Raw genomic sequence first — 11,701 nt, 5'->3', positions numbered from 1 at the left:
GCTTTTTAGAGTAGCTCCTCTTTGCTGCTCTGATCTCCCTTGTCAGTGTGTTCCTGGCCTGGCTGTACAGAGTCCTGTCCCCACTTCTGTAAGCCTCCTCTTTGGTACAATGAAGCTGCTTGAGTCTGGCTGTAAATCAGGGCTTGTTGCTGTTGTATGTGCAGAAGGACTTGTTGGGCACACACACATCCTCACAAAAGCTGTTGTAAGATGTCAGTGTCAGTGGGTTTGTCCAGGTCTGTAGCTGCAGCCTCAAATACACTCCAGTGCATTCGAAGCAACCCTGTAGCTTTGACTTGGCCTCCTCAGTCCAGCTCTTCACTGTTTTGACCACGGGCTTTGTAACTTTTAGGTTTCTGCCTGTAGGTTTGAATAAGATCAGAGAGTCTGAGGGCTGTGCAGGGGACAGAGCGATAGGCGTCTTTTATTGTTGTGTAGCACTGGTCCAGTGTGATTTTGTTTCTGGTGGGGCAGGTGACGTGCTGCCTGTATTTGGGCAGTTCTTGGGTGAGATTTTCTCTATTAAAGTCCCCTAGAACAATGAGTGGAGAGTTGGGATGTTCCAGTTCTACACTAGTTATCAGATCAGCCCGGAGAAGTAGTGCAGTGACGTGTGGTCAGGGGAGGCAGGTGAGGCAGAGCCTCCCCTGTCAATCTTGAAAAGAAAAAAGTTAACCATAAAATATAATAAATGTTAATATTTGTGGGCTGGTGTGTGTTGTAGGCCCTTTTGCCGTTCGAATCCGATGTTGAAAGATTTTTTTTTTCAATAAAGAATAGCAGAATTTTCGTATGTCCCGTTCAAATACATGGAGGAGATGCGCGATGAGGCAGCACTTTGCTGTGCCTCTCGGTGGATCGTGTAATCCTCACAAACTGTATGCGATGCAAATAGTGTGTCGCTGTCCCTCTATATATCGCAAATAAAATGCTTTCAAACACTCTGATTATATGCTCTGCCTTGCCATAATCTGGATGATGTATAAAATGTAGTTCTGTAACGTGTTTAGGCTCGCAGATTAACCATAAAGCCCAGTAAAAAAGTTATTTGGTGAGGCAAACAGTACGCCTGCCTCAAGGCAGAGGGCGCTAGTGAGCCTTTATTATTTCTAGTTAGAAATAAGCTCAATTGGAATAAATTTTAACCTCAAATTAAATATGGGTCACGTTTGTGTGAAGAATGCTGATATGAGATATAAAACATAACGCATTGTCTGTTAACAGTTTAACGGTTCATTTGTATTTGTAAATCTGACTGTAAAAGAGTCGGTGCCTTACCAGCTGTCAACCTCACCGCGGGTCACTGCTGTAGTGGTGTTTGGTTTTAAATAGACAGCAACCAGGATGAAGCTCAAATTTTGGGGGGGGAATAGAAAGGTTTGCAATTGATAAAAAGAGTGTCTAAGTCTGTGTTACATGTCCTCTGTAGCACTGTGACATCTGTGCACCAACCTTCATTTATGTAGAGACGGATTCCACCTCCTCTCGTTTTCCAGGACGGCTCCGTTACACGATCCGCTCTGTACACCTGGAAGCCCAGTACTTGTATTGTGCTTCCTGCTCTGGAGTTGCTGAGCCAAGTCTCCGTGAAGCATAAAGCAGCATAGAGTGAAAAGTCAGGGTTAGTCCTGTTGACGAGAAGGATTTCATCCATCTTGTTGACCAGGGAGTGGAGATTTGCTAGGTGGATAGACGGAAGTGAAGTCCGGGTCCCTCTCTTTTGCAGCCTGACTATGATGAATGAAAGCCTGACTATGAATGAAAACCCTTTTTTAAATTTTGACCACCATAAACCATACTATTGTTCTTTCCTCTGTTTATCAGAAGCAATGTGTTTATATAGCATGACTTAAACAAATGCATGAATATGGATGTGAATGTCAAACACAGCCACAGTCATTAAGAAATAAGCACACCTGTGCCTGAAAGCTAAACCTTGAGCTTATATCTACTGACCTCTAACTATAGATGTACCGTAAAATCCGGACTATTGAGCACACCTGACTATAAGCCGCACCCACTAAATAAAAAAAAAAAATGTGTACATGTATAGGCCGCACTTGTCTATAAGCCACAGGTGTCCACATTGTAACATGAGATACTGACACAGAAAGATGTTACACATTTTTTTTTTACTTTTAATTATATAAATGCTTTTTCCGAACAGTGCCTGTAACAGGGCTTGTTAACAAAATCGTCTCACCATCGATTCATTGATGCCAAGCTTACATGCAGCAGCTCTATTTCCTTCTTCGACAGCCAGATCGATCGCCTTTACCTTGAAAGCTGCATCATATGCATTTCTTCGTGCATTTTCTATGATGAGGGTGTGTGCATGAAGCGCAAAATGACTGATCTGAAGAATTTAGTGTGAGTGCATTTGATTTAATTCCAACAGTTTCATTGGTCCACTGTGACCTGTTCAGTAATTACATCATTTGATGTGATGAGGCTAAATGTATTGGGAGGCATGAAGCTGGTTAGCCCATAAAAATCCATAAATTAGCCGCATTATTGTTTAAGCGGCAAGGGTCAAAGCTTGTGAAAAAAAAGTAGCAGCTTATAGTCCAGATTTTACTGTATTGTTTTATACATACAACCATAATTATAGAATACATTACATTTTTATTAGAAGTTATGTCATGTTGTGAAATGTGAATTTCAAACTAAAACTTTAGGGTATATCCTGATATTTGAATGGCTAAGGGACAGACTAAAGTGTAATTCAGCATTTTCAGTTGAGCGCCTTTAGTTGAGGTCCTGTCAAACAGCACTTCAGTTAAATCATAAGTCATATTCTGTTATGTTTGCCACAAACCTATGGGAGTAGCCATAAATGCATGTGTAAAAAAAACGATTTGTGCATCTCATGAACGCCATAAATGCATGTTTGTCGATCTACAACTAAAATCCAGATTTACAAATGTGTAAAAGCAATCTGCATCTCATAATGACCAGAAATGTGTGTTCAGTAATCTAAAACCAATCACCTGGAGCACACGGATCACATTACGCACATATGCAAGGTTTTGAGAGTATTTTCTTGCTTTCAGATCCATAAATGTATGCTGCTCTTAAGGACAAGTGGAAACCTGAGACATTTGGCTTTTCAGGCTTTTTTCTAGAGAGATAAAATTACTCATCACCTCTTGATTGGATTTTGATTAAATACATTTTAACATGGAATATTCTGGTGTCGTGACATTTTCTCTCTCACAGAGAGAGAGTCTCAGATTTACTACATATACAGCACAGTACTTAACCTGCATTAGCACTTGGTTTGTTTACTTTGTCAAAAAGCGTCAGAACATATTTTACGGTTGTATACATGTGTGATGTGGTTTGTGTAGTGCCAAATAAAGTGCAGACTGTTGGTACTTAGACTTTTAGTCCTGCTTTTCCAATGTCAATACTGCAGTCACCCTGAATGTGTTGGAACCGGGATTTAATTCACTCCCATGCATGCAACAGAAATTTTAATATGTGTTTAATATATAAATTATTTGGGCGAGATGGTCTTTGCAGCCAACTTAATTGGAAAAGACTGTAAACAATCGTCTTATCAAGTAACTCTCACTATATTACTTCACTCCATTTCGTATTGATCCAAGTAATAGTAGATTGACCTCATACTGATTTGGAGTGACTCACTATATACGAACTGCCATTTGTGTGTGTGTGAGAATGTGTATGCTTCGGTTGGTGTCTTGTCTGGATGCCTGTGTGAGTCTTGATCAGTCCAATGGAAATCTATTTACCCTCCAGTGCTCTGAATTTCCCTTGTGACCGCAGTCATCTTACTCAGAAAATGACTGGGGGTGTGTGTGTGTTTGCGTTATCGCCTGTGACATCACCACTCTCATTTCCTCCCTTGTTATTGTTGAGCTTCTCTGGATGGAAAGACTAAATAATGAGAGAGTGGGAGCTGAGGGTCCATGTGTGAGTGATGTGTGTGAATGTTCATCATTTTAGATGAATTCTTGATTTGTAATTGTGCATCTGACACTAAAGGTCCCCTGCAGGCGCCTGTTGAAGAGACCTGCATCTCAGTACTGGTTGCCTTTAAGGTTTAAAATGAAAGGTATATAGTTGGCTTTGCTGGAAAAACCAGCAAGAGGAAGCTTGATTTTGAAAGTCACTGTTACTACAGTCTGCAATTGGTTCCTTGGTCAAAGACCTGCCATAGTAGCACTGACCTATACAAGAGTTATACCTTTTATAAACACGTACAGTATGCCTGAATAAAATAGCATATCCATTTGTTAGGCGGCCTTTTTGTGTGATTTCTTATTGTTACTGGTCATTGGAAACCTTCAACAATCTAGTAGATAAAAACATTTAGTGACTTTGTACACTAAAAAAGAATTAGAAGCATAAGAAAGATGTGTGGGCAAAGCTTTTAGCACCAGATAAAATATCTTTATTCATAACAGAGAGACAGTAAACGAAACATCTGCTGTGTCCAATGAAACATTGTTGGTCGAATGTTTGATGGTAGCTCAGGCCAAAGCAAAAGTGTGGGAGAGGCTGCAGCATCTGGTGTTTTGTACAGACTTAAGCCATTTAAAAAGCCTAAAGCCAAATTATGACCAAGTTTGTGAGCGAGCATGTGGGTGTGTGTTTTTATTTGTGTATGCGTTTTGGTCAGTTCAGAAGGACTTAAAGTGAATGGATTTCACTTGGCTGTTGCACACCAGGCCATTTCTCAGTTTTAGCCAGAGGCTGTTGTCTGTATACACTACACTCTGTTGCAACCTCTCCATTGTTTAAGCCCCTGTGAAAACCACAATACATCTTCTTTTTTTTTCTTGCCATTAGGTTAAGAAACGGTGAAAGAATAGTCATTCAAAATACTGCAGTATTGAAGAATTGTTTGTAGCGGTAGCTCGGTGGAAACGCAGAATGATGAGATGACTGCATGGCTCCACTAAATATCTACTGCTTGTTTGTCTGCACCGAGTTTGGCAGTCAGGCATGCTGGATGATTCACACTATTTAGAACTGAGCCAGAAGCTACTTTATTAGTCCAGTGAGATGTTAACACATTTTCATTTGAAGTGACTAAATCTTAAGTTCTGTTACACTGACGGCAGATCCACCTGCACGTCTGTGTGTTTATGTCTGAATCCAAAATGTAAAAGATTCAGTATTAAATTTTTTACTTTGTCAATGTTTGGATGTCATCCTGATCTTATTCCTCCTTGTTTCTGATCAGTCCTTTCTGCCTTTGTGCTCAGATCTTCACACATGTATAACTGGCTGGAGTATGAACTGGAACTGAGTTTTGATACCAGTTTATTGGGCTGGAGAGATTTTAACAGGTTTTCATGTGAATGGCCTGTAAACACCAGCTGTTCAGTAAAACCGCTGTCATTTGGTCCAAATCATGCTGAGACAAAATGGATTCTTCAGTCCATTTAATTGTAGGCGACCTAACCATGTTGGACACAGGGCTTAAACGGACTAATTGAGCATTAAAATAAACATTTTAAGTGCTCATTTGGCTGTTATGCTCAGAAATCTGCCAACAGCTCTTCTCTGACGTGTTACAGCTACAGTGGTTCCTGTCAAATATAGAAAATGGCTGCATTAAAATGCTAGAGAACTATGTGGAAATGACCATTGATTTGTACGGTATTAAAATCACTTGTGAGATGCAAATATAGGAGCCACTTGTCATGTCTGGAGATAAACAGTTGTGTAGCCTTCACAGTTTGAAGTAATGTGACATATAAAAAGAAGCAAATTGAGTCAGAGATTTATTTTAGATTTGCAGAATTATTCACAAAAACAAAGCACAGGGAAGAGATGACATCATTTTGAGGATGAGTCACTGCTCTTGAACTTAAACACTTTTTAAAATGACTTTTAAAATAATGCAGCTGTGTTGTCTCCTTTGAGATGAAGTCAATGACCGAAAGAGAGAAAGTAGTTTGATAGTTTTTAGTTTGAGTCCAGATTTTTGGGACTCGTGCATTGACTTGGACTTGAGCACTGATGACTTGGACTCTAGCACTGACTGTATTCGGATTCAGAAGTTGGAGATGAGGACCCTCACTTTTTTTTTTTTTTTTTTTACAGGCCCTAATATTTTTTATTGATATGAAAACCTGTTCACCTGCAGCACGTACACACTCTGCATTTCTATAAATGACTCGTGTAATGGGGACTCTACTCATGCTTGACTTGGACTCGATTATTCTTTGGTGACTCAAGACTCAACTTGGACTCACACACTGATTCCTAAAAGTGTGATTTCAGTTGGACTTAAAATTTTGTCTGACCGATACAATGGACTCTATAGTAATATACTATATTATATAGAGTATATATATTACTGTGAATTCATTTTTAGAACTCTTTATTCTATCTTTTGTTTTTCACTCGTTTGCCTTCTTTATCCAGTGAGAAGAGTTTTTTTTTGGTTCATCCTAATTTGCATTAACAAGGCCTTAAATGTAACCTGATGAAACTTGGAGACACCCTGCTAGTTTGAGCATATACAGTAGTTTGATTGCCAAGCCAGGCTGAAGTACAAAAGAAAGAAATCCAGCCAATTAAATTTTATACCCAAGGCAGATGCTGTTCATGATGTGGACTCACAATAAATGTGCCTATCTAATATTAAAAGTCACAAACGCAAGATAAACATTTATTTATCAGCTGTGTGATTTCTGGCAGGACAGTTATTTGTGTTTATTTGTTGAAGCTGTGTTGAGGAAAAAAAACTCCCTCGTCTGATCCACATCTGATCAAAACACAGAATATGACACTCTGCAACTCTACACACACACACACACACACACACACACACACTGCATTAGTTAGCTGCATTCATCTATGTTTAGCTGCTGGAGCTGCCTAGCTGTCCCAAAGCTGTCACCATATTACAAGCTACCGCTGAGAGCTCTCTTACACACACACACACACACACACACACACACACACACACACACACACACACACACACACACACACATTCTCACACAGACAACATACACACACACCATCCCGTCCTCAGTGTGAATGCAGGTAACAGTTACTCTTTGTAGGGGGTTTGAATGACTGCTATAAAGTTACCCTGAAATACACTTTCTCACACACACACACACACACACACACACACACACTTGGTTTTGTAGCTTTCTCCCTGTTCTAATTGCTGCAATGTGACACTGCTCCCCACATCATGAGAAGAATGAGGGAGAGACTCGCATAGAGACCGGATGAGGTGAAAGATGGGGCGGTAAGCAGAGACAAAGTTGGCATTTGACCTACATCCACTGTTTATATCCATGTCTCTGTGGGTCAGTCTAAACATGGTGTTAAATTGAATCAGCTAATTTTGTCATCTGAAAATCGGTTAATGAACAGACTATATGCAACTTTCACATTGAGCATTGTCTTCATTTCCTTCACAGACCTTAAACATAACTTCTGAGTTTCCTCCCTGTTTTTTGTCCATCTTGTAGTCACCAAACAAAAGCAAACAGTGTCTGACATCACTGCTTATTAAGTAACTCATATTTACCCTGTGTGTGTGGGAAATGTAGACATTATACAAGTAACTGCTCACTACAGAGCATGCAACACAGTATCTTTTATACAGTCATAGTGAGTGAGTAAACAAAGGAGTGATTTCATTATTATTTACACCAATCCATGCATTTGTTTTGTTCAAAATGGACAAAATATAAACGTGTGGTACTGATGTGAACTGCTTGATTTTAGTGAGTTTTAGAAAATGTACTATTAAGTACTTTTTATGTACTTTTAAAGTGTTGAACTGAATTTAGGGGGTTTGAACCTCTCTTCACGGCTTTATTACTTAAAGTACAGTGATAAATAGTGTTCGACCAGGTGCAAGAACTACTACCAAGGATACTACTAGCACAATTTCATTTTACAACAGTTGCTCTTGTGTTTTTTCCACAGGTATGCAACAAAATGTATTCGTTCATTTTGCTCTCTCTCTCTCTCTTTCTCTCGTGTATTGTTCCAGGTTTTCCAGATTGCCTATGTGATCATAAAGGCAGCCACCTCACCTCGCCCAGGTAAGTATTCTACGGTGTAATGTGTTTAGACAGCCACACAGTTTCAAGTGTTAACATTACTGTGTTGATTATACAATGAAACAATGACAGTGCAAGCTCCAGACATTATTCCGCCTTTGTCTTATGTAGAGTTAAATGTAGTAATTACAGCTTTTTGAGCACATGGTCCTCCTACAGAGAAGCCACAGTTCATTTGAAAGATTAGTGAGATCATTTCAAAGTTTGAAAGACTTGACAGATTTGTTCATATATGCACAAAGCAGTCATTACACGAAAAGCATTAAACTGAGTGATGATTGGCAGACAACACTAAAAATAACAGGCAACCACTTGAGGGTTCATTTTTTGCTTAACAAAATGACTGACAGCCGTGTGCTTCCACCCCTGACTTTGGCCTCCTCTGAATGACAACACCTTTTCACACTGAGACATGTTTTGGAGCAAAGCTCATCTAAAAATGTTAGAAAACACACACTGTAGCTTTAATGTTGCAGATCTTTACTGATGCATAGTGTGTCTTAGTGCCCGTGGCAGTTCATATGTAGTTTGTTTAGTGCTGTACTTTGCTTAATATTTCTATTAACTGGGATCCTTTCACATTACATTCAGTCATCTCAGAAGAAGGAATATTATTGTTTGATCCAAGCTATTGAGAAATATTCCATTGAATGTTCTATGTATTTTAAGAAGGTTGACCTTAACACAGCCTTGGATGCCCATCGTTATTTTTATTGATCTTTTCTCCTGTCCACATCACAAGTTTGAAGCATTTTTGCCATTATTTTCTTCATCAGTAATTTGCCCACAGGTAACTGGATCTTGGAGCGTTCAACAGACGGCGTGACCTTTGAACCCTGGCAGTACTACGCCATCACGGAAACAGAGTGCCTGACTCGGTTCAACATTACATCACGCAGAGGACCTCCATCTTACACCAGGGATGACGAAGTTATCTGCACACCTTTTTATTCAAAGATTACCCCTTTCGAGGATGGAGAGGTAACAGCTGGAAGTGGTTACAGTGCCACTGTAAATTAAGCGAATTTGAGTTGATCACATCCAAAGCCATTGAACAGTACTCTCCACTTAAGCCTTTTTCAGACATTGGATGCATAATATTGCTGGCTTCACCAGCATGTTAAAGCAACGGCTTTCTGCAGTTCAGTCACAGGGTTAATGTTTCTCACAGCTGCATTCATACATGACCACAACTGTGATGGGGTCTCTTTGCCCATTTTTGGATTAGACCTAGTAGGAGGACTGAAGTGTTACCAATATGGCGACAGCCAGAAAGGTTTGTCCACCTTTTATATATAGTCAGTGGTTTTAACCCCAGCTAAAAGATAGATCAAGGTGAAATGAAGTATAAAATCTTCATAGAATCCATTAAAGCACAGAGCAAAGTAAATAAAAATATATGAGCTCTTTGTAAAACAACAGTCTAGTGTAAACTGAGCAAAACACAGAGTGGAGACAGAGGTGCTAGATAGTTGGTTTTGAAAATATTTAGATCAGAGCTGATTTTCTAAATATTTTTGCACAACTGTTAACATAGTGTTAACCACTAATAGGAAAAGTCTAGACATACAGTATACTGAAAGCACATATATGTGCACACCGCTGATGACTGATCAGCTGTGCATGTGGTTAATGACATTAATGAAAAGGGCCGTGCAGTAGAACACACACACACACACACACACACACAGTACAGAACAAACTGATCACACATCAGCATCTCCCACACAGGCCTCTAATTGTAGATGCCTGTCTGAATATGTGCACACATTTACATGAGTAGTGGTGTGTGTGCTTGCACATGCCTGCATGTGTGAGTTCAGTGTGTGTTGTCTTGTGTGTTTTGTACTGTATGTGTCTGTGTCTTGCGGGGGAGCCTTAGAGGGGGTGCGAGCTGGGAGATGTCAAGAGCTGCAAGTGATGACAGAGGTGTCTGAATGTGTGTATATATTGTGTGTGTGGGTCTTTGTGTGTCTTTGTGAGTGTGTGTGTGTGTGTGTGGTTGACAGCTCCCTAGCCGTCTGATCACAGTGAAACCATAATGAATCGTAGGCGATGTGTCACAGCACCGCGCACACGTTCACAATGTCATCTCACACACACACGTGCACTCACATACACAACCATCTCCTTAGCTGCTTCCAAGTGTGCAGCTTGCACCCATCAAGTGTTCCCCCTTGATGCACACACACAGAACACACGTGGTCAGCCCACTCTCTAAGACTTTTTTTTTGCAGATGCCAAATGTTGCCCTTGGCCACATTAGTGAGACGGGCAGATGGACAGTCAGCCAGACAGGCAGACAGAGCCTCACACTCCTTATTATGTGGCTGCTTGTTGACCATTGGTGATACAGAATATAAATTCAGTGTTAGTCTTCTTCTGTAGCGATTTAAAAGTAGACCATGTTATGAGCTGTCCTGATGCAGAAAAGCCTCATTTTGCATCTTGAAATGTTCCTTGTCAGTTGTTGTCAAAACACCTCTATGTCCCGTAGTGTCAGTGCCGCTAATTTAACTGCATTTGCAGCAGCACTGTAGCTGTTTTCAAAGTTGTGTAGTGTGCAGACAGGGCGTATATTTGATCACTGCCAGGGCCAATTAGTGTACAGAAAAAACATTGTAATTATTACTCAGCTAGGGGTTGGAAAAGTGCACGCACATGTGCTCTGGACAGGAATAACTTCACAGACCAAACACTATTGGCAGACAGAAATACCAGTATTGGATGATTCTGCAAGACCCTTGATTATGTTCAGTGTAAGAATGTTTTACATTCTTGCTTTATTCAGTCTCTGTACATTTGCCAGATCTTGTGGTTCCAGTGTGGTTAGGTGTTAGGTAACCAAATCACTGGGTTAACATTAGAGGAAGATTGTGGGATGTTGCGGTCAATAAAATGGTGAATGTTAACTACAGGTCAGTCACAGGCAGTGATGTGCGGTCAAAGAAAAAATAGTTAACCATAAAATATAATAAATGTTAATATTTGTCGGCTGGTGTGTGTTGTAGGCCCTTTTGCCGTTTGAATTCGATGTTGAAGGAAATTTTTTCAATAAAGAATAGGAGAATTCCCGTATGTCCCGTTCAAATACATGGAGGAGATGCGCGATGAGGCAGCACTTTGCTGTGCCTCTCGGTGGATCGCGATATATAGTTTCCATGCTAGGCTATTAGCACCAAATTGTTTTCCAGCCAATTTAAGATCAGTACTTTTTTAAATCAGCGGGTACATTTGAAGCACTTTTTGAGCTTGGTTAATGTTGTTATCTTAAACATGTCTCAGTACAAGTACTGAAAACACTGTACTGTATTTCAGTTTATAATTTAAGAGCAAATGTGCCACAAACACTGCTTCCTGTTAAAAAGGGTTGTTGTTACTCATCCTCCTCCACCTTCCGATCTGTTTACATTTGTTTTCTTCTCTTTAGTTTAACAAAAAGAGGCTTCTCACTCTTTACACCATCTGCCACTGCAAGAAACTAAAAGCTCCTTTAATGTTTGTCTCAGCTCAGCATCTTTGTTTATTTGCTGATGTTACATGCCAGTATTCATCTGTCTCTCTGGGTATAGATCCACATGTCTCTGATTAATGGTCGTCCCAGTGCAGATGACCCCTCCCCGACCCTG

At 40.1% G+C, this 11,701-nt stretch overlaps 1 protein-coding gene across 1 annotated transcript in view; it reads left to right on the top strand.

Annotated features, from left to right (window-relative positions):
* The window catches only part of lama2 (laminin, alpha 2), a 167,979-nt gene that overhangs the window by 33,379 nt on the left and 122,899 nt on the right, over window positions 1–11,701 (top strand). Inside the window, 3 exon segments of the mRNA XM_020603945.1 lie at window positions 8,003–8,054; window positions 8,863–9,053; window positions 11,645–11,701. The exon segment at window positions 11,645–11,701 is cut by the window's right edge and continues 132 nt beyond it. Coding sequence (XP_020459601.1) covers window positions 8,003–8,054; window positions 8,863–9,053; window positions 11,645–11,701 — 300 coding nt within the window.

This window comes from Monopterus albus, unplaced genomic scaffold (genome assembly GCF_001952655.1).
Source record: "Monopterus albus unplaced genomic scaffold, M_albus_1.0 scaffold63.1, whole genome shotgun sequence".
Taxonomy (NCBI): Eukaryota; Metazoa; Chordata; class Actinopteri; order Synbranchiformes; family Synbranchidae; genus Monopterus; species Monopterus albus.
This window is presented reverse-complemented; position numbering and strand designations above follow the sequence as displayed.